This window comes from Erigeron canadensis, chromosome 6 (genome assembly GCF_010389155.1).
Source record: "Erigeron canadensis isolate Cc75 chromosome 6, C_canadensis_v1, whole genome shotgun sequence".
Classification (NCBI taxonomy): domain Eukaryota; kingdom Viridiplantae; phylum Streptophyta; class Magnoliopsida; order Asterales; family Asteraceae; genus Erigeron; species Erigeron canadensis.
The window spans coordinates 36085973-36108555 of NC_057766.1; the positions used below are offsets into that span (position 1 = coordinate 36085973).

Genomic DNA, 22583 nt, shown 5'->3' on the forward strand with positions numbered 1-22583 from the left:
AAAAACTAATTTTTACAAATCTTCGCAATGTGGATTTGTTAATGCGGCATGACATGACAAAACTGTGAAAAGTTTCACCATTATTTATAACTATAAAGTAACTCTCATGCTATCTTCTACGAGTTTTGGGTTTCAGTACCATCTTCGACGGTCTATGGGGAGGTTGAGATGTAGATAGTCTTACTCCTACTAAAAATAGAGAGAATGCTTCCATGTTCTACCATAAGTAGAAAAGGACTTTCAACTTTGCTGGGCATGAGGATCGAACTCTTAACCATTGTTTATAACTATGTAAGTATATACTAGATAGATACCCGCGCGATGCAGCGGCGGTATACTGCGGCGGTGGGCAGTGGGCGGAAGTGACAACAGTTGATGGTAGTAATTTCCGTATCAGTGTTAATAAATTTACGGGTTACAGAAGAGGGACAGTGGTTGAAGCGTGCCTGATTTTAGGGTGGAGAGGGTATGATGGGAATAAAAATTGTCCAAGGACAAATAAGGTATTTCAAAGACATAAATAATTAATGGGTGGGAAATTTGCTTTATTAGTTAATATAGATTGTTAACATTTGTTGTCGATTTATGACTCCTCTTTAAATTGTGGATTTATAATATTAAAAATCAGGCTTTTTCATATAAAAGTGGTATCAACTTTGCTTTCATCGGTTATTATGTTTGTATTTTTTATCTATTCGATATCATCATAATCGAGATATAGAGATTTCATTGTTTTTTTTGTTTTTTTCATCTGTCGTTCTAGTGATTCATTATGTTTGTTTCTTTTTCCCCATCATCAAGATATTAGATAATTAGGTTTTTGTTCTTTTTTGTTTTCTTTTTTTCATTTTATATGTACATTTGTATTTAAATTCGTGTCATCAAGTCAAAATAATAAGGTTTTTCAGCAAGTCATCCGTCAATTCTTAAGGACATTTTTACTATTTTCCCACGTAAAATAAATGCCGGATTCAATTCATACACACTATAACTTTTTGGACATAGCTGGTTACATTGTGACTTACTTAATCTTGGGGTGTTTGTTACAAGGAAATCAAAAAGAATGAAAATATAATGAAGAACGAAAATAATGATAAAAAGAATGAGTATTTGGAAAAAAAAAAAAATTTCTTCGTTTGATTTAAGAAGAAAATGAATATTAAAAAAAATACAAATTTAATAAATGTAACATAATTAATTTTTTTTTTCATTTTCATTCTATTTCTCATTTTTCATTGTAATCAATTTTATTATTTATTTATTATTAAACTTTTTTTTTTATCATTTCATTTTCCTTCATTTTCATTCTATTTGTATCAAACATCTGGTAAAGACTAGCTTATTACTTTTTTTGTTTTTAAGAAAATTAAAATGAAACTTAGTTAATGTATCTACATGAGCATTTCAATTATATGAATTTTCACTAAACTAGATTAAATGTAATAAAACAAATGAAGGCCATAACACAGACTTATAATAATGTCTCTTCTTCATTGCGTAACATTAATATGACAAACCATTCCCAGATAATCAAGTTGGGAACAATCTTTGATACCTACACTGCCAACAACTTATTAGGGTCCTATATAAAGACCAGAGATTTACCAATTGCACTCAAGCTGTTCGACGAAATTCCTCAAAGAGACGCCGTTTCTTGGAACTCGTTAATCGCTGGTTACGTCAACAATGGGGACCTTACGAGTGCATGGGAGGTCTTAGTACGTATGAAACGTTGTGGGTTTTGCTTTGATGGGTACACATTTGGTAGTATACTAAAGGGTGTTGCTTCTAATGAGTGTATCTTTGCTGGTGAGCAAGTGCATTCGTATATCGTTAAGACTGGGTATGAGGAAAATGTGTACTCGGGGAGTGCTCTTTTGGACATGTATGCTAAATTTGGGAGAATGGTGGATGCACGTAAGTGTTTTGATTGTATGGATGAGCGGAATTCTGTGTCGTGGAATGCTTTGATTTCTGGGTATGTTGAGATTGGCGACCGTGTTAATTGTTTATGGTTGTTTAAGTGTATGCATAGAGAAGGTGTGACACTTGATGATGGTACATTTTCTCCTCTTATGACGTTGTTTGATGCGCCTGAATTGTATAAATTAACAATGCAAGCTCATTGCGCGATCATAAAACATGGGGTGTTATCTGATACCTCTGTACTAAACGCCACAATCAGTGCGTACTCTGACTGCGGGTCACTTGAAGATGCCAGGGGGGTTTTCGATGGTGGAGTTGGTGAGTGGGACATTGTCTCTTGGAATGCAATGCTGGCAGCTTGCTTAGAACATGATAAACGGGCTTTTGCATTTAATCTGTTCTTTGAGATGCAGATGTTGGGATTTGAACCAGACATTTATACTTACACTAGCATGATAAGTTCTTGTTTTGAGGAAGAAATTAGAAATCAGGGTCATTCTTTACAGGCATTGGTAATCAAAAAAGGAGTAGCTAATTTGACGCCAATCTCTAATTCATTGATGGCTATGTATAGTGGATCTAATGGAATCCATATGGAGTATGCATTAAAGATATTTGAAAACATGGAATTCAAAGACCAAGTTTCGTGGAACTCGATGTTAACAGGACTCTCACAACATGGTTTTAGCGAGAATGCCTTGAAACTTTTTCAGATAATGCAATCTGAGAACACAGGGATGGATTATTATGCCTTTTCTGCTATCCTTAGATCATGTGCCGATTTGGCAACCCTCCAGTTGGGTCAACAAGTTCACACTTTGGCACAAAAATCAGGTTTTGTGTCTAATGAATTTGTGAGCAGTTCTTTAGTAGTTATGTACTCTAAATGTGGGATCATTGAGGATGCTAGAAGATCCTTTGATACTTCCTATAGGCAGAACGCTGTTAATTGGAACTCAATCATGTTTGCATATGCACAGCATGGCCAAGGTCATGTTGCACTGGATCTTTTCTCTCAAATGAGAGAAAGTAAAGTGAAACTTGACCATATAACTTTTGTTGCAGTTCTAACAGCATGCAGCCATATTGGTTTAGTTGAAGAAGGATATAACTTTTTAAAATATATGCAATCTGATTATGGAGTTTCACCTCGAATGGAACATTATGCTTGTGTGGTTGACCTGCTTGGAAGGGCTGGATGCCTTAAAGAAGCAAAAAAGTTAGTTAAAGATATGCCATTAAAACCTAATGCAATGGTGTGGAAGACTCTATTGGGGGCTTGTAGATTATGTGGTGATGTTGAATCAGCAATGGAAGTGGCAAACTTTTTATTGGAAACGGAACCTTATGAACACTGCACTTATGTTCTTTTATGTGACTTGTATGGACATCTCAGGCGGTGGGATGAAATTGCTGTTTTAAAGAGAACGATGAAAGAGAAGGGGGTCAAGAAAGTACCAGGTTGGAGCTGGATAGAGGTCCACAACCAGCTGCATGCCTTTAGTGCTGATGGCCATTCCCATGCAAGAAACCAAGAGATAGACCAAATGCTGAGAAATTTAACAGACGATATTGCAAATTTGGAAATTTCCTATGATTTTAAAACTTTTTTGGATGATTGGGATTGAGTACTAAAGATTCGGTTACCGTGTGCTTCAAGATGAAGATTCATATTCTACAGTTCACTACTAGTGTTTTCTAGATCTTCATCAGGTGCTAGTTACATTTTGCATATATTAGGTGTCCAATACTTATTGATTATTGATATTTGTGATAGTTAATCAGACTATTTGTTATAATTAACTATCACAAATAATCAATATGATTTAACTGAGATATTGATTTTATGTGATAGTCAGACTATGAGATTATCATTTTTTTCATGTAGGTCATTGACCTGTGAAATGTCAATTGGTGGAGTGTTATGGGCTGTATTAAGATATAGGATGCATCTAGCAGCAGCACTACATCAACCTTTCCGGTTAGAGGATATGGGCAAATATGTGAAAGAGGATCAAGGCAAGCTTAAATATTTTAATGCTTATGAATTCAAGTAGTGATGGTAACCATCACTTGGTGGTTAAGTTGATTCATGATGGGCATAAAATATGCATAAAACTTGATAGTGGATGCAGTTTATTGGAGATTAAGGGGTTGGCACTGCCTTCCACCATTAGGTTGAGTTTGTTTTGATATGTACTTCTTGGAGATCCGTATATAAACATATATTTTATATAATTTGATAAGAATTAAGCCACTATTATCTGACTAAACTATAGTTTATAGCAATATTAAAACCAGTGGTGATACAATTTATATGCATTTTTAGCCTTCTAAGTGCAGGATTATTCTTATATGCAGCCGCCTTACATCACAGCACCACAATTTCAATGCTTTGTCAGTATGCACTTCTATCTGATGAATATTTAATGAGCGTTGAACCAACTAGTGAGGTTACGCCTTTGTGACCAGATGTTCTTGCGTTCAAGTCACTGCAATAGCCTACTTGCAACTCATGACGTGTTTGTAGGTCATTTTGAACCAAGAAAACCATTCACATTTGGTCCTATGTATTGTGGATTCTTTATTGTCCAACTATCATGTGACACTGGGTATAAATTAAGTGATTCTCTAACTATAGTTCTCATACCGTTTTCTCTGCAAGAACATCCAAGTTACTTGCACCATGAAGGCCTCGAACTACAATTGTTTCTCTTTCTTTGTAACCATCTCAATGTTAGCTTTGGCTGCAAGTTCTCAGTTAACAACTAATTTCTACTCAAAGTCATGTCCTAATCTTCTCACCATTGTACGTAAACAAGTTATGAATGCGGTCAAAACCGAAACAAGAATGGCGGCTTCTTTAATTCGTCTTCACTTCCATGATTGCTTTGTGAATGTAAGTCATGTTCTAACCACTTGATTATATATCATATCAATTATCTGAATATGATTTCTCTAACATTTTTCAATACCTCATGCTATTAGGGTTGTGATGCATCACTTTTACTTGATGGAAGTGATAGTGAGAAGACTGCTCTGCCGAACAATAATTCCGCAAGGGGATATGAGGTGGTTGATGCCATCAAAAGTGCTGTGGAGGGCTCATGCAGTGGAGTAGTTTCTTGTGCTGACATTTTGGCCATAGCTGCCCGTGATTCAGTTCTCTTGGTGAGTATTAAAAATGCCTACACAATATATAAGAAGGAAAAATAGATCTCAAAATGATTAAAAATGATTTGCAGAGTGGAGGACCATCATGGAAGGTCTTGTTAGGAAGAAGGGACGGACTTGTGGCTAACCAGTCAGGAGCTAACACAATGCTACCTGCACCCTTTGAGACAGTTGGTAACATCACCCTCAAGTTTCAAGCCGTAGGCCTCAATGTCACGGATGTCGTGTCCCTTTCAGGTGCCTTTGAATATTGTTTATCATCTTCACATGGTGTACTACGAGTAGCTAGACCTGTATGATTTTGTTGCAAACAGACTAATGTTCTTAAAAATAAAGCTTAAAAGGTCCTATGCATTACATTGGTGAAAAGACTTAAATCTTGTAATCATTAATTTACAGAGGTGGTAAAATGGATGGGTTGGCATGTTGAGTAACTAGTCAAAACAGGTTGAATCAGGTTGGGCTAGGCCACAAAAACATTTTTATTTCCTAATTACTTTATTCCAGTAGTTTTAATTACAAAAGCTAAATTATAATAATAATGATGATGATCAATGTATTTTCATAAAGCAATTTAGGAGGTTTTATGCATTTTTTTTTTAAAAGATGAGGTTTTCGGCATTTGATCACACTTTGGATGACTTTGACCTGTTAGATCCATTTGACATTTTTCTTCTCTAGCCATCTTTTATAAAAAAAAATAAAATTAATCCACATAACCCGCAAGAGATGTAATTCTACCCAAACAAACCCTTTATAGGTCAACGGGTTGATTTTCTCACCTCTAACTGTATATCAATTGGATATCTCGTTTACTAGATTGTAACCATGCAGGTGCTCATACAATCGGATTAGCAAGTTGTGGAACATTCGGAAACAGATTATTTAACTTCTCGGGGACAAATGCTCCTGATAGTACGTTCTTGGACCCCAACATGGTATCCAGCCTTCAGAATCTATGTCCTGTCAATGGAGACGCTAGTCGGACAACACCTCTGGACTGGAACTCGACTGACCTATTTGATACTCATTACTTCCAGAACTTGATTAATGGGAGGGGTATTCTGGAATCTGATCAATTCCTATATTCGAGTGATCAGGGTATTTCAACTACACGAAGTCTAGTAGAACTCTACAGCAATAACACGCAGCTTTTTTTCAATGATTTTGCAAATTCAATGATCAAAATGGGGAATATACAACCCCTCACCGGATCAGCTGGACAGATTAGGAAGAACTGCAGGGTTGTTAATTCATAGATTCTCTATTTTTAAGATTATGTAAGATAAGTTGTGATCAACTAATTACTCAACCTTGTTGGATCTATACTGCAAGTTATGAATAAATGAAGTGTTTTCTCACTCTGCAACCTTGAGTTTTGGCTACATTCTCCTTGATTCTGATTTTTTATTACCAAGCAAAATAACTACCAATTATGATTTCGTATTCATAGGCATGTAAAACTTGTATGTATATAAATAAAACAACAGTCCATATAAAACACACAAATGCAATGGCAATTGTTTTGGGAAAGAAGATATTGAAATACCCATTTATTACCTTCATACATAGCTTCAGTTGGGTTTTTTTTGGGGGGTACATCTTTAACCAAAACTGAAATATTTCGAACACATTTTACATGCTAAAAAGAGTCGTAATTCATCTAATACACAATATTAGGTACAGAAACTCAAATTTAATGCAGTGGGGATAATAAAGAAAATCCAATCAACTGAGCTCTGTTCTTGAGTTCTTTTGGGTTTAAGAAAGCCCTTTCACCCGTCCAGTTTCAGTGTCAAGATCAATGTCATAGAAGCAAGGTCGTGTAGGTAGTCCAGGCATTGTGCTCATTGTCCCAACCAATGGGTAAATGAATCCAGCACCAATGCTTCCCCTAACATCCCTAATTGGCAATACAAATCCTGAAGGCACGCCCTTTGCTGAGGCATTATCAGAAAATGAATATTGAGTTTTCGCCATACAGATTGGAAGACCTGAGAATCCTTGTTTACTATACATCTCAATCTGTTTGTCCGCCTTTCATGTCAAAAAAAGAAGAAAAAACTTAGAACATCAATCAAGAAACTAATTCTACGGCATAATAATTCAGCATTAGAGGTGGGTAGAAATTAAGCACATCGGGCAATACACAAAATGATTAGAGTTGATTCGATTGAAATAGTTTGAGGCAAAAGGAGCCAGAATGCACACTTTTTCTTGTCCCTTTTAAAGAAGAGATGCCTTTTACAATAGTTATCTAAATACTTAAACAAAAGACGATTTAGGAGGTTCTGTGCATTTAAGATAGGACTTAGGGCAGCTTTCAACCCATTCTGTTTTTTGCTAATATTTTTATTTGGCCATTCTGCTTTTAACTATATTTCTTATTTGATCTGTTTCAGATAAAACAAGCCTAAACTGATCCATGCATCGATAAATGGTTCAAATTTACCATTTCTAACTAAAACTTCTTCCAGATCACCAGATCACCATGCATCAATATATGTAATTTGGCAACTTGATTGAAGTGTTCAGTGACTTGATGCCAGCAACCCCAAAAGAGACAACAAAAGTACTCAAGATGTATATTACCACTCAAACACAGAAGTAAAAAATCGGTTTATACCTGTTCCGAGTACTCAACACCACTAGCACCATATGATCTTGCTATGGCTTCTATCTTCTCTTTGATGCTAATATCCAAAGGGTACAAGAACTTCAGAGGTTGTGTGGCATTTTCACAGGCTTTTTGAACTGCAATCCCAAGGTCAATCTGTGGGCAAAATAGTAATTTAATAACAAGTTAGCAACAAAATAGACATAATCCGTTAATGATATTCAACGAAAGGTGTTGAAGGCATCATCCATTTTTTTTTTGGCTATTCGTTGCTTTTGCGTTTTAAGATAGTATTATATCAATATAGTTAAGAGAACTAACCGCTCCTTTTCCACCATGCGCATGATGAGTGCAAAGAACAGCATCAAAAGCGCCAGCTGCAATGGCAGCATTCTTGACAGCAGCTATTTCTGCATCAGTATCAGTAGAAAACTTGTTCACAGCCACAACAACATTCACACCATAAGCCTTTGTGTTCTCAATGTGTCTAGCCAGGTTCACGCACCCTGCTTCCACAAGAGCCACATTTTCAGTTGTGTAAGCACGGTCAAGTGGCTTTCCAGCTGTAACCAATGGTCCACCACCGTGCATCTTGAGAGCCCTGATAGTTGCAACTATAATAGCACACTGAGGTTTCAAACCACTATATCTACATTTAATATTCATAAACTTCTCGGTTCCTATATCAGAACCAAATCCTGCTTCTGTAACAACATATCCACCTGGACCCACAAGCTTCAATGCGATTTTGTCAGCCACAATGGATGAGTTTCCATGAGCTATATTAGCAAATGGGCCTGCATGAACAAGAACAGGGGTGCCTTCAAGAGTCTGCATTAAAGTTGGATTTATGGCATCCTTCATGAGCACGGTCAACGCACCACCAAGCCCAAGATCATCAGCGGTAATAGGGTCACCTGACTTGCTGTTACCAATCACCATCTTTCCAAGCCGTTCTCTCATGTCAGATAGAGATGTCGTGAGGGCCAAAACTGCCATTATCTCACTAGCAACAGAAATATCAAAAGCCGTTTCTCTCACCATTCCCTTCTCATCTGGACCTTGACCGACAGTAATTTTCCTCAAGAAACGGTCATTTACATCCATAACCCTCCTCCAAGTGATGCTGTCGGGGTCAATGTCAAGTCTAGCAAATTTGCTGACTTCTTCTGGGGTCAAATCCTCAGGTTTGGTTTTGGTAATATTGAGTTTTTTTAAGCGTCTAAACATTATGTCGTTGAAGGTGCGGATACCTTCTTTGTTTGGTGGACACAAACGGTTGAAAAGAGCGGTGTCTTTTTGTGTATTTTCATGAAAGATTCGTGTGTCAATAGCAGCAGCTAGAAGGTTGTTTGCAGCGGTGATTGCATGGATGTCACCAGTCAAATGAAGATTGAACTCATCCATGGGGATGACTTGACTGTAACCACCACCAGCCGCACCGCCTTTAATCCCAAATGTTGGCCCTTGTGATGGTTGTCTGAGGGTGGTGACAACCTAACAACACATGTCACAATCAAGGATGAGATCATGAACATTCAAAACTAATATACAACAAACAAACAAGAACCCACATTTGCTAGAGATAGACAATTTAGGACCAGGGGAAAATGTCTACAATTTACTAAAAAGGTGATACCTTTTTATCAAGATAAGCTCCCAAAGCTTGACAAAGACCAACTGTAGTAGTAGACTTTCCTTCTCCAAGAGGAGTTGGAGTGATTCCTCCAACAACAACATAATATCCATCCTGTCTTTCTTTAAGTTCATCGAACACAGACAACAAAACCTGGAATTTATATATACCCAAATCAGCAAAGACCAAAAAAAATACCTCATATCACATACACATATCAATATCCTGATTTATTCAGACAAAAGTTAAAGAAACCCAAAAGTTAATCACATACTCATCGTAACAGACAATATAATTTTATGTGAAACAGTCGAAGTTTGAACCCAAAACCTCAAGTCCTCAATGTTACAAACAACTGGTACCGCCTTAGTAAACAAGCAACCAAATCTTGAGCTTACACATATCAATCATACAATATCTTTGTACAGAAAGAGAAAACTGTACTTTGACTTATGATAGAAAAATGAAACATCAAACATATAGCACATTCTGATGGAAAAAATGATACCATTCACATGTAACCATTAGGCTTAGCTTACCCATGACAAGACTCTCTTAAAAATCATTTGTAGCAAAAAAAGGCCACTTTGACATCCAAAATCAGCTTAAGCTTTTGGAAGCCACAATTGGTTACTGCATTTCTTAAGTTCATTAATCACACTCCTTAAACATAACATCAGAAACAGTAAAATTATATCTAAAGACATAATCTTTGACTTTACCCATTACTATCCAGGTAAAACAACTTAGGATATTGCTAACCATTTATACGCATAAAATATGGTTGCTTAGCAGACAATTACGTCCATCTACAATGTGTTAACTACGCTGGTTAGCAAAATCCAACTATTTATACCATTAAAAAAATTCCAACATTTTTAGCTCATAATATATAACAGAATCTAGCAGCAGTGGATCATTTACTTCAAAACAACTTATATATAGTGTGTATGTATATAAATTGGGTAAGCTTGAGATTAAAAAAAGGACATACCTTTGCTTTATATTTACCATAAAGATCATAATGATCAGGGTTAAGATTAAGATCTTTAGCAATCTCAGAAATATGTAAGGGAACAACAGAGTTTGCAATGTCTATATCTGCTGGAACAGGGGAAACCACTTGCAACTTTCTTGAACTCATCTTTTCTTCTTCTTTGTAATTTATCAATCTTCTTAGATTTATGTTTTAGTCTTTTGATTTATTACAGTATTTTTTGTTTCATGTGGTATAGATATAGATATAGATATATCCTCTGTTTGCAGTCAAGATTGGTGAATATGGGTTGGTTCGATGAACACAGAAGTGCGGACCTTATCTGGGCCTATAATATTGAATCATATGTGGAGCCCTTTGATAATTCCTAGTGGATTATTATGAAAATATATTTACTGTACTATTTATTCGGAGTATTATTATTATTATTTATTTATTTATTTTTATTATAATTATAATATTTTTCACTCATGGAAATTTGAGTCTTTTTTGTCTCTGTCTTTGTGTTTATGTTGAATTACAAACGTGTCTTCTTATGGGTTTTATAAAGTGTGGTTGCTAACTTGCTATTGAGTTGCAAATCTAAACTTGTCTTCTCAACATTTCATCCTACTTTTGAGAAAATCGAATCTGCAAAATCCCAACTTGTTTTCTCAACATTGCATCCTACTCACTTTTGGTAAAATGTAGAATATCGATTTTAATAAAAGATGATTTGACAAACACTTTTTTTTTTTATCTTCCTGAATATGTGTATTTTGCAACATAATATAATCTAATAATCATCTTCAAAACATGTTTAACAAACAACTTATAATGGTCAAACGAATATATTGTATGAGATTCTTAAAAGAATATACAATTCCCTTGGAAAGCAAATGAATGATCTTATGTTCCATTAAAATTTATAAATTAAAATATATCTGAAAAGACATTTCATAAATCGATTTTTTTTTTTTCTTTTTGGTAAAAGGCCGGGTAACAATCGTACCCTAGTTAGTATACATTCACCCAAAAAACAATTAGAGTTTTAGACGACATGACTGAATGAAAATCGATTTATTTTATTTTTATTCTTTTTGTTTAACAAAAGCGAAAATCACGAAGAATCGATATTTCTTTTAATTGTTCGAATTCTTCTTTGATTGGTTAATATGTGATATTTTTAAATCTCATTACTAACAAAATCAAATGATCTCAAACATGTTGTATAAGGTTTGGCGTGGTTTGTGGTGAGCTTTGTTAATTGGTATCTACACTCTAGTAATACTTGGAGCTTTTATGTGGTGATTTGTTTCTATGGGTTTGATGATTGGACTTGTCTTTTAAATTGTGTAAACTTTAAGGATATTATCAATGTTGGGTGGTTTGTGATTTACTGTCTTCATTGGTCGTGGTTATGGATTTGATGTAAAATTAATATGTGTTTTGTTGGTGCATGGTTTGTTATTGGATGGGATGTTTGTATTTTTGGTTCACGTGGTTGAAAATGCGATATCATTTATATGTAGGTTCTAGTATTTGTTTTTGTAACACCATCAAGTTTGTAAGGTTGGTTTCTAAAAATCAAGAATCGGAAGATGAGTTAAAAATGAGATTAATTTGGATGGAAGACACTTTCTAATAGTAGACTTGGATGGAGATTTGAGAGTTTTTATGCTTTTGAAGAATCTACGAATGGTTTCTTTATAGATTTAGACACCAAGGTAATTGTTATCGTCGCCATCACATATCAATCTCACATTCTCACCTACATCGACTAACCTCGTCTCTGGCTCTCCGGGCTCCGGTATCATCTCTGACATCAACCTCTATATTTGACACTTTGAGAGAAGAGGAGGTTGTTGAGAAGATAAAAGGATCAAAATGATAAATAGAGTTTTATTCGGCATGTAAAATAAATTTAGTTTCATAAAATTATGGGAAAAAATGAATGTTCTACCTGAGAAAAAAACTTAAACTTGTGACACGTAATATTTCAACTCATATTGAAGTTGCCAATGACGTTTTTGAAATGTAAATTTTCACATCAGACTTTTTATTTAACTCGCTAATTATAATACGTAAGTAGTATTTTGAGAAAGTCTAAATACATTTTTGAAAACCATTAGCCTTTAAACATGTAACAAGTTATCAAAGCAAAATATATTAAATACTCATTCGGCAAACAAATTTACAATCATATACTGAGTTTTGTAGTTTACTCTACTCTGAAATGAGTTAATGGTTTTATGAGATTAATGAGTGTGAATAAATGGTTTTATGAAATAAGTTAAAGTTGATGATAACAGAGGCAAGGCGTGCAAAAACGTCTCATAAAAAGCCAAAATTTAATTCAAAACAAGACAAAAACAAACGAACAACCACCCAACCATTCATATCATATAGTAAAAGAAAATAGCATTTCAAAACCCCATAACAAAATCAAATCTCCTTTCCTTAGCTGTTAAACACAACACATTATACATATACATACATGAATCCCAATACATTTATTTCTATCTCAACTGTTTGTGTACAATCTGAACTACTACCACTACTACTAGATTGACCCAAATGAATGAATGAAACCTGGGATTTCAAGATTTTATAAAAATCTTTCATGCAATTCAATTAATCTGATCTGTTTCATCTATTTAAACCATAAATCTTGTAAACCAATTTCATAATAGGCCCTTCAATACTCATGGGATTGTTGATTTCAGCTCATAAATTATAAGTACTGATTTCTCATCTGGGATTTGCTGTTCTTGGTCAGTTCTTACTTCTTAGCTATTTTCTTAAAATTCCTGTTTCTGGGTATCTTTGATTCCTTGAAATTGATGTGGGTTTGATTGTAAAAGTGAAAAAGGTGCAAACTTTTTAGGGCCCAAGTCAACTATATATCTTTTTCTTTTTTTGGTGAATCTTGAAATTGAGATAAGATGTGATGATAGGAAAAAGGTGCAAGTTTTTTTAATGGTTTTGATGAGAATTTCTTGTACTTTTATGGTGTAATATATTGTCAAAATTTGCAACATTTGTGTATGTAGTTGGACTTAGGTATATGTATTTTTTGCTATAAGTTTAGGCATGTTTTCTATGTCATAATGTGTAGGTTTCTTATGTTTCTGCCTTCAGTTGATATATTTCTAGGAAATGTTTTTTAAAAAGGAAATGTAGTACTCCCTTCAGTAGTTTCTTGAATTTTGATTTTAGCTTGGTATATTGATTATCAATTTTAGGATTTTAGTAGTGAATCAAAGAGCAAAGAACATGGCTCCTGGGGGTAATGTTTACCAGGATGTCACTGAATCGCGCAGTGCACTTGCGGATTATGGCGTCAAGTCTGCAAATGTAGAAGGAAGAAGTGGCCTCAGATTATGCGGTCCTGCTGTTAGAAGGCCCGGAATGGCATCAAACAGTGCCGTTCACGAGCTACTCGAGTGCCCTGTGTGCCTAAACATAATGTGCCCGCCCATTCATCAGGTATGCTATGCATATTGTATCCATTTATGGGTATATCAATATGAATATGAAATGTCGAATAATTGAGGTTTTTGTGTGCAGTGTCCAAATGGGCACACAATATGTCTTGTTTGCAAAACTAAGGTGCATAATAGTTGCCCGATATGTCGGCAAGAGCTTGGAAATATAAGGTGTCTGGCCTTGGAGAAAGTAGCAGAGTCCATTGAGTTGCCTTGCAAGTACCATTCTTATGGTTGCCAAGATATTTTACCATATCATAACAGGATGAGACACGAGGAGAATTGCAAGTATAGGGGGTATAATTGTCCTTATGCAGGTGCAGAATGTCCGATCACTGGTGATATTCCATTCATTGTGGCGCATCTGAAAACCGATCATAATGTTGATATGCATGATGGCTGTAGCTTTAACCACCGATATGTAAAGCCCAATCCTCATGAAATCGAGAATGCTACTTGGATGTTAACCGTAAGATTTTCCCTCATAATCCTACGTATATAAACACACATGCTTATTCATGTATATATATGTATTTATGTATCTATTTTTCGATTATTCCATATGGTGTCAGACCTAAACTTTTTAGGGTCCGGAGTTAAAATACTCTGAGCTAGTGCAACATTTCATCCGCTGTAACTTGAGAGAGTCCAAGTGGGCTGTTTGGCTCGCAATTTGAACAGATTATACTTTTGGAATAATCAGATGAGTTTGAATCTACTCTTTAGTTGATTATGCCTTTTGAAATGTTCAGTTTTGAATATGCTACTCTCAACAGATAATCAAAATCATATGTCTTTTATCCAAACATTAATAAACTGATTAAAGTTAGAGATGCAATAATAAGATGTTCTATGTCAAAACTCAAACCCGTAAAAGCCCCTACACACTCTTTGCATGGTGCATCACTGCATCCCCTTTATTCCCTTAACCCCTCTCCACAAGAACTAAATAATGTGAACAGTCCCTAACCATAACGTATTCATTATCTTCTTTGACGCAGATCTTCAACTGCTTTGGATATCAATTCTGCCTGCATTTTGAAGCATTTCATTTGGGAACGGCACCAGTTTACATGGCCTTTTTGCGTTTCATGGGTGATGAAAACGATGCCAACAAGTTCAGTTACAGCCTTGAGGTTGGAGGAAATGGTAGGAAGATTAAATGGCAAGGGATCCCAAGAAGCATTCGTGACAGTCACAAGACTGTTCGTGACAGTCTTGATGGGCTGATTATAACAAGAAACATAGCACTGTTTTTTTCCGGTGGTGATGGGCAGGAACTGAAGCTGAAAGTGTCTGGCAAAATATGGAAAGAACAGTCTTGAGTTAGAACATGGAACTTCATTGTAGTCCTTTTTTTAAATCATACCCTTAAGAAAAAAGTTTAGCCTAAAATCGGCAGGGAGTCGTATTTCGCTGATAGATTATTAATTCAAAGTATATAGTTGCACATTGGTGGGTGAATGGTCGTTTGAATCTGTAGACTATCAGATGGTAACTTTATACAGTAAAAAGAGAGTATCATTTGTTTAGTGAATGAGTTGCAAGTTAGTGTCATGTTCTTGGTACGAGTGAGCGCTAAAAATTTTACTCGTATGTGTGTAGAATTCTAAATACACTCTGAACATTGCCCAGGTAATTATATTTGTGTATATGCATATACTTAAACACGATCCTTAACCTCCTCGACTTACTACACAAGTATCTCCTTGGTAAAAACACTATAATGAAGCATCTTTCTGCATAAAGCTTTTGAAACTTTTTATGTACTACCCAAATGTATGTTGTACTTGCTTTATATAAAGTGAGTTACTAGTTCAGTTGTTCCTCTTTTAGGTCCTTCAACTTTGAAAGACTTTAACCCAACACCAGATCTTATTTTTCCAATGACGTGAATTGACTATATCAATCTTTACCATGTTGCCAATGGTTGTTTTGAACTTTTGTGAAATCCTACGTCTCTAACGTTTATATCCTTTGGCCAATGACTTATGACGAGTCCAGTTTTTACAAGGGAACTTGTTATCTTCCTCTGGTACTAAATTACTTGATCACTAAATGTACAATGCATCTAAATCAACCCCGACATGTGTAAATATTTTAGAGAGCCAAAATAACCATTTCACCGCCTGTAAGTATACATAACATGTATTTGGTTTAAATCTCATGATTGAAACAATGGTCTGTAATGTTGAAGTTAACCCACTAGATAACCAGTTGTAAGTTAAGAGGTAACGAGGAAAACATCTATTCGATTAGACTGCCAAGGGCAACGTTTTCTTGGTAAATTACCTCAAGATTTTATTTAATATTTACATTAATGACCAACCAGCTTACCTTCAATAGTACATATCATTTTGTAACTTATATTGCATAAGATGATATGATTTGTTAATTTGGTACGATCTTTACATCTCATTTGACGTTTTAAGCATACACAAAACATAATTCCTTTGTTATATAAACATGTAAAGTTATAAACTATGGGTGCTCAATTGCTGTATAGCTAAAGATTGTAATGCAATTGTTATATAAACATACAAAGTTATAAACTTTGGGCGTTTAATTTGTAAAGTGCAGCTAAAGATGTATTAACCGAAGTATCAAACCATATAATCTCATACAATTCTATCTATATCTACATACTTCATTTTATTACAGCTGGGACACAAACAAATAATTCTACTTTCTGATCCACTGAATCAGCATGTACATCTAACAGAAGATGTTTGCCACTGATCTGAAATTGCAGAGCTGGAGAAATGAGCCAACATTAAACAGACCAGCCAGTAATTAGTATGTTTTAAGTGCAGGGTCAAATAGGTCAGGTTGACCAGCCATGGCCAGTTATTAAATCTTAACTTAAACACGGAATTTTGCAAATTGAAACCAAAACTTATAAATGTAAGTTAATTCTACTACAACACCACACTACTATTGAACGGAAGTTCAACAAAGTGTTTTTGGAACACACCCTTTTCACATTTAAAGAACCATTGAAAATGCAGACTGAAGTCTAACTAGTCATAATAATCCTTCAAGCATAGGCACATGTCTACATCATGAGCTTAGAGGACTCATTAACCTCAAATTCTATAAGTATAGATACAATTATCAGGACCAACCTTTTAACGACTCCCGGCTAGCCCAACATGAACCAATCCAAGACTGGTTTCAGTTGTGACCAGTCCCTGGAAGGTCCTTGACCCAAAATTTCTCAGGGACTTGAATGTTTACACACCTGTGCAGGGGACAAGGAGAATATAAGCAGAGGATGTTGCAAAATGAGCTGGATGGAAATGCCAAATATACAAACAGCTTCAATAAAAAAATAACATGTTTTACAAACAACATGAAATGGACTTGACTCCTTACATCGATTCTTACACAAAGTTCAAAACAAGATTAATGGCTTCCGATAAATTATCAAACCACGTACCATGGTTATCATGACACAGTTCTTCCATAGCAAATGCAAGCAAGATATAGATTCTTTGCCCATTTCTCCTGCAAAATTTGCCACCAGAACCAATGTTAAGAGTTGAATAATGTCAATAGCATAAATGCCATACGTTACTATAAATTAATATTTTACCCTTGGATTATAAGAAAGACAGATATCTCATTAATTCAGAATCCCGCCACAAGTCAAATGCAACATTCTTTTTTTCATTTTTTAAAAAATTTTGATTTAAATTAATCTGTAGTAAACGTTACAAATTACTACTCCCGTGCAATGAGAACTGAAAAATGTGCAGGCTCATAACTTAGGACAAAACTACGAGTCTGACTCTCAAGGACCAACCAAGCAACCATTCAAGTATTCCGATAGATGGAGATATACAAGTATTTCAATGAAGAAAATCACAAATGAAGGTTCCACCAATTATACTGACCTTAACATGAGTGCTTGGAAACTGTGATGTGCGTAAAGTTTCCTGTGTTTCATCACCAGGCTTGCGGCGTGGCACACTCAAGATAAGTGCCGTTTGATCCCACGTAGCAGCTGTCGATGTGATGCGATAGCCATTATCCCACCTTCTGTGGATGCCCTCACTTGGATAAAGGAAATCAAGCTCCACCACCTACAAAAGCAAGGCAGACCTTGTGAAGGTTTGTAAGATACATTCAAATGGTACATATAATCATCAGACATGTTAAATGTTAAGGATAACGATTCTATCAACGATAGAAGGCATGATACCTGATCACTGAAGCCAGCATTTCGAGACATGACAATACCCCATCGGGTACCAGCGGTTGCCATGGAGGTCACGTGGAACCCTTCTCTCCATTTTTTATTTATCCACTTAAAAGGGAATGAATCGCTTACTTTGTAAGATTGTTGAGAATACTGGGTCCCTGCAGAGATCAGCTTATAGTTATAAACAAAAGCCAAGAGTTGTGTATCTAGACCACTTAATCAAACAATTATCACCAAACCTTTCGACATCACCACAAGAGAGCTGCCATTGTTGGCACCAGCAATGGAACTGATATAATAGTTCTTCTCCCACTGTTCCATAATCCATTCCTACAGCAAAGTAGAGAAAATAAAAGTACACAACTTGTTGCTGACTTGCTGCACACCTGTAAAAAAAATGGTACAGCATGTACCTTGTGCAAGAAGAAGGGAGACAGCTCATAAACTTGACTTGTGAATCCGGTCCCAGCATCCATTATTAGAGCCCACAAGTTGGAGCACGATGCCACAGAACTTATAAGTAAACCATCAGCATTTCCTCTCTCAACATGTTGGCTCAATCTTGCATCCGCAACATTGTAATGATACCTAACGCAAAATACACAATAATGTTAATAGATAATGTTGAGGTTATATGAATTGACATCTGCAATTAATGAAATGTTAGAGTAACAAAGAAAACTATCAACCTCTGTTTCATTGGTTGCCTGGCATTGTAAATTGAAACCCACTGAGTTGCAGGAACTCCCATGCGGATTTTCTTTGTAGGCTGTCCTTCATCTTCCTCGTCAAGGTTCAATCTTCCCCGTTTTTGACCAACTTGAAATATAATCTGAAATCAAACACGATTTTAAAAAGTTTAAGCAACTATTTCGTAGACATATTTCAACACACCAGTTGTAATGTGGATCACCTTTTGAGCACCATCTGTGTTTATTGGCCTTATGGCAGGATTGGGACCTAGCAGACCCTCAAACAAAGAAATTAGCTTGGAATAGTTTGGCTCCTCGTCGAACTTCATATTTACGACTATCTCCAGAAATTGCCTTACAGGTGCAGGGCAGAAGCAGCACAACATTTCTGGAGATGTGGCCATTTTCTTCTTGCAGACTAGAAATGATTTATTGTCACCCTAAGAAACAACAGGATATATCAATATAATAAACAACTTACACAATCCGAGCAATTCACGTATCACTTGATACGGACGACTTCTGTTTTTCCGACGGACCACAGAAACGTCCTCACAGCTTGAACGGGACAGAATACAAAATTTTGATGTACCTGATACCCTTGCCAAGGCAACCTGCCACGGTGAAGGAAAATGAGCGTGTAAGCAAGAGATTCCAAATCGTCTCTTCTACTAGCAGTCCTTCCCAAATGTGCATGAACACTAGCATATCTAACCGTTCCTCTGCAATGACATGAAAATGTATATGATGGGTATGTTGCATGATGAAACATATTCCGAATGGGTTATTTAAAGTAACTAGTAAGTTGAACTTCACCTGAACATGTCAGGGCGCTGATCATAATCAACATGTTGACCACTAGCCGTCTCTCGCCACTTCGTTGCTGCGATTTCAAGTATCAATGTAAGTATTAGAAAGGACAGCAGAAAATAATCATAAAATTCAATCTTCAGAAGTAAATTATTCATTACCCAACCCCAGATCAACAAGAAATAACTTCTTCTCTTGAGATGTTGATGGCTGGCCAAGTAAAAAGTTCTCTGGCTTTACATCTCCATGCACGTAACTACAAAGAAGAAGTCATATAATAAGATAGCATTCAAAAGGAAATACAACTATTAGTTGAAACGGAAAGGGGAAAAATGTAGAGACGGAGAGCATACCCTCTTGCATGCATTTTGTCCAAAATTGATAAAGCCTCGACAGCTATACAAGATACCATTTCAGATGACATCCTGGAAATTTGACAAAGTGAACAAAAAACACATGAACAAAATTAGCCGACAAAGAAAACAGAGACAAGATAGAAGATACAACGATAGTGCATTACGAGCATAGGCAGAAAATATTTGAGGACGGTCCATACACATCAGGAGAGCCAAAAAAAACCTTTAGAACTTACGATTGCCCTGAAGAATTCCATACATCCCATAAACTGGGTCCGAGCATGTCCATGACCTAGTAGAAATAAAAAGGTGTTAATACAACAGACTGTTGATTTCTTATTGTTGTTTCAAACAGATGTATAAGAAGCCTATTATCATACCATTACATAATACTCTCCTTGCTTTCCTTTATAATGTACTTTAGGCACACCATGACTACCACCCAGAGTGCTATTAAACCAAAAAAAAAACATCATGTACACATCTAGTTCCAAAAGAAAATTAGTTTGATTATCATAGATATAACAATTAATACATACTTGTAAACTTGCCACTCGTACGGAGGACCATAGCTGCAGCCTTTGCTATTTCTGTGCTCAAACTTAAGAGCTACCTGTTACATAAAATAATTAGAAAAGATAAGTTGGCCACAATTTAATTTCAAAGAACAAGATACTATCGCAACATTCAAAACTGATTGGTTGGTACAAACAACAATATATTACCTCTGTAGCCCCAGGACCAGATATTCGTTCAGTTCCACCAGAAACACGACGACCTACAAATACTTGACCAAACCCACCTTTTCCTAGCTTTCTCTCAACCTTATACTGTGGTGATCCACCTACTTGAACCTGAAAATCAACAAAATGAAGTATCAAGAATTAGTTTTACATTTAACTAACCAAATGGAACATTAAAAAATTCAGAAGGTTTCACATTAACTCCTCCAAGAGCTCCAATTTTAAATGTTATTTAAGATCACATTAGATTCTTATATCGGCATTAACCTCAGCCCAGCCTGAACAAACTGGAATCCATTTACAATTACTTCTGTTCACTTTGAACCATGGTCTACACGTGCACTCAGTCTATCCGAGTAATTGCAGTTAATTAAGGTACATATAACAACAAAACAATAACATTATATATTCAGGACTCCAACAGCAATTATAACACCATAAACTTTCGACATACATCAAAGAATACAATAGGACTTACATGCATCTTCCACACCGAAAAAACAACAAAACCGATTATAAACTCACAATGCTAATAACTCACCAACATAACTTGTAACAATAACTCTTTTAGCAAGAACAGACACAACAAACAAAATACCTCAGACACAATCCGTCAAGCAAAATTTCCTAAAACCAACTACTAATTACTGTAATTTAATTTAATTCCCTATAAAAAAAACATACATCTATATTCACACAATACAACTATATACACACATATCCAATATGTCCATTTATTCATGTCAACAAAAATGAAGTATCTTGGAAAAGAAAAATGCAGAAATCAACATACTTTATAGTTATAAAATATGTATGTATGTATATATGTGGCGCGTGAGTTATATATAAATATATACCTTATCAGGAAAAGGAGCAGTATTTCCTTCTTCTTCTTGTCCAGTAACCTTATTAGCACTCAAACCGCCACTACCATCAGCCATCTCTACGCGCCGCCGCTACACGTTAAATTAACCTAACTACAAAAATAAGTTCCGATCGTCTCTTCGCCGGCGACCTACCACCACCTCTATTTACCAATTACACGGCGAAAAACTCAACAACCGAGCTCCGACATTCTTTATCCATAAAATTAACATGAGAAAACATATGCATACAGATTCCTGTATCTATAATCATAATCTATGGTCAAACCCTAGGTAAATAATTTAGTCAAACAACGCGTTCAACGATGCTTTGTTTAGAAATATATGATCGGTAAATTTGAAGATTAGTAGAAATTTTGATAGGGTTTGAGAGAGAGAGAGAAATATAGATACAGATATTGTGTATGTATATATTTTTTGATTTGATTAAAATTTTTAGGTCAAAATTAGGGGGGAACGGCTGTGTATGTTCTTCTTTTCCGTATACAGATATTTTTGTTCCGTCAAACTAACAATAATAAATAAATCATTACTTATTTATTCTTTGTATTACTATTAATCAAACTTATATAAAAATATATAAATACTAATAAAAATTTTAAAATCAGTATAATTTTTATTTTTTGTGGGGAAAGTATAATTTTAGTTTCTTTAATTAATCTACTGATGTAGTGATGTAAAATATATATTTTGTTAGAGTTTATATCATTTAGTTTGTGAGTGGTGTGGTTTGTTCTTAAAACATGCAAACACTTTTTTCACATGTCTACAAGTACCTGAAAGATCTTGATTATTGTTAAGTAGTGTTAACAACACAATGTTCTCGACGATACATTACATAAGACTAGTGGTTAACTTCTTAATTTTTAGCCCGATTTAATTTATTTAAATTTGTAGCTTTTTTTAGAAGGTAGCTTTTTCACGACATATATATCTAAGTCGAAAATATATTTTTTGGTACAGATTCGTTTAAGTTTTACCAAGTGGATACAAAGAAAGGAATTTTTTAGTTTAATTAGTATTCATTTGTTTAGGTTTAACTTAAACGAATACACACGTTAAGAAAAAATTTCCTTT

The 22583-nt window shown here is 35.3% G+C and overlaps 5 protein-coding genes across 6 annotated transcripts; 3 read left to right on the top strand and 2 right to left on the bottom strand.

The window, feature by feature from the left end:
• Positions 1-1362: 1362 nt before the first annotated feature.
• On the top strand, positions 1363-4264 carry LOC122602555 (putative pentatricopeptide repeat-containing protein At3g25970). Its single transcript, XM_043775157.1, has 2 exons — positions 1363-3639; positions 3815-4264. The coding sequence occupies exon 1, from the start codon at positions 1452-1454 to the stop codon at positions 3552-3554; it is 2103 nt and encodes a 700-aa protein (XP_043631092.1). The 5' UTR covers positions 1363-1451; the 3' UTR covers positions 3555-3639; positions 3815-4264.
• A 27-nt stretch (positions 4265-4291) lies between these two features.
• Positions 4292-6461, top strand: LOC122602556 (peroxidase N-like). Its single transcript, XM_043775158.1, has 4 exons — positions 4292-4825; positions 4915-5097; positions 5172-5337; positions 5935-6461. Exons 1-4 carry the CDS (start codon positions 4613-4615, stop codon positions 6357-6359), a joined length of 987 nt encoding a protein of 328 aa, XP_043631093.1. The 5' UTR covers positions 4292-4612; the 3' UTR covers positions 6360-6461.
• A 177-nt stretch (positions 6462-6638) lies between these two features.
• LOC122602844 (formate--tetrahydrofolate ligase) lies at positions 6639-10650 on the bottom strand. Its single transcript, XM_043775449.1, has 5 exons — positions 10348-10650; positions 9357-9506; positions 8039-9214; positions 7727-7873; positions 6639-7137 (listed from the first exon to the last, which is right to left on the bottom strand). Exons 1-5 carry the CDS (start codon positions 10495-10497, stop codon positions 6862-6864), a joined length of 1899 nt encoding a protein of 632 aa, XP_043631384.1. The 5' UTR covers positions 10498-10650; the 3' UTR covers positions 6639-6861.
• A 2103-nt stretch (positions 10651-12753) lies between these two features.
• LOC122605607 (putative E3 ubiquitin-protein ligase SINAT1) lies at positions 12754-15349 on the top strand. The gene is made up of 4 exons (XM_043778567.1): positions 12754-13103; positions 13575-13818; positions 13900-14286; positions 14819-15349. The coding sequence occupies exons 2-4, from the start codon at positions 13606-13608 to the stop codon at positions 15140-15142; spliced, it is 924 nt and encodes a 307-aa protein (XP_043634502.1). The 5' UTR covers positions 12754-13103; positions 13575-13605; the 3' UTR covers positions 15143-15349.
• A 1342-nt stretch (positions 15350-16691) lies between these two features.
• Positions 16692-21970, bottom strand: LOC122603033 (casein kinase 1-like protein HD16). Of its 2 annotated transcripts, XM_043775647.1 has the most exons (17): positions 21480-21970; positions 20605-20733; positions 20419-20492; positions 20260-20329; positions 20116-20171; positions 19877-19948; positions 19685-19779; positions 19530-19596; positions 19306-19435; positions 18935-19153; positions 18711-18853; positions 18435-18609; positions 18261-18351; positions 18022-18179; positions 17714-17902; positions 17257-17324; positions 16692-17058 (listed from the first exon to the last, which is right to left on the bottom strand). In XM_043775647.1, the coding sequence occupies exons 1-16, from the start codon at positions 21561-21563 to the stop codon at positions 17265-17267; spliced, it is 1812 nt and encodes a 603-aa protein (XP_043631582.1). In that variant the 5' UTR covers positions 21564-21970; the 3' UTR covers positions 16692-17058; positions 17257-17264. The 2 variants fall into 2 exon arrangements, with proteins under 2 accessions (XP_043631582.1, XP_043631581.1); XM_043775646.1 differs by lacking the exon at positions 16692-17058 and having other exon boundaries at positions 17118-17324; positions 21480-21969.
• Positions 21971-22583: the final 613 nt, after the last annotated feature.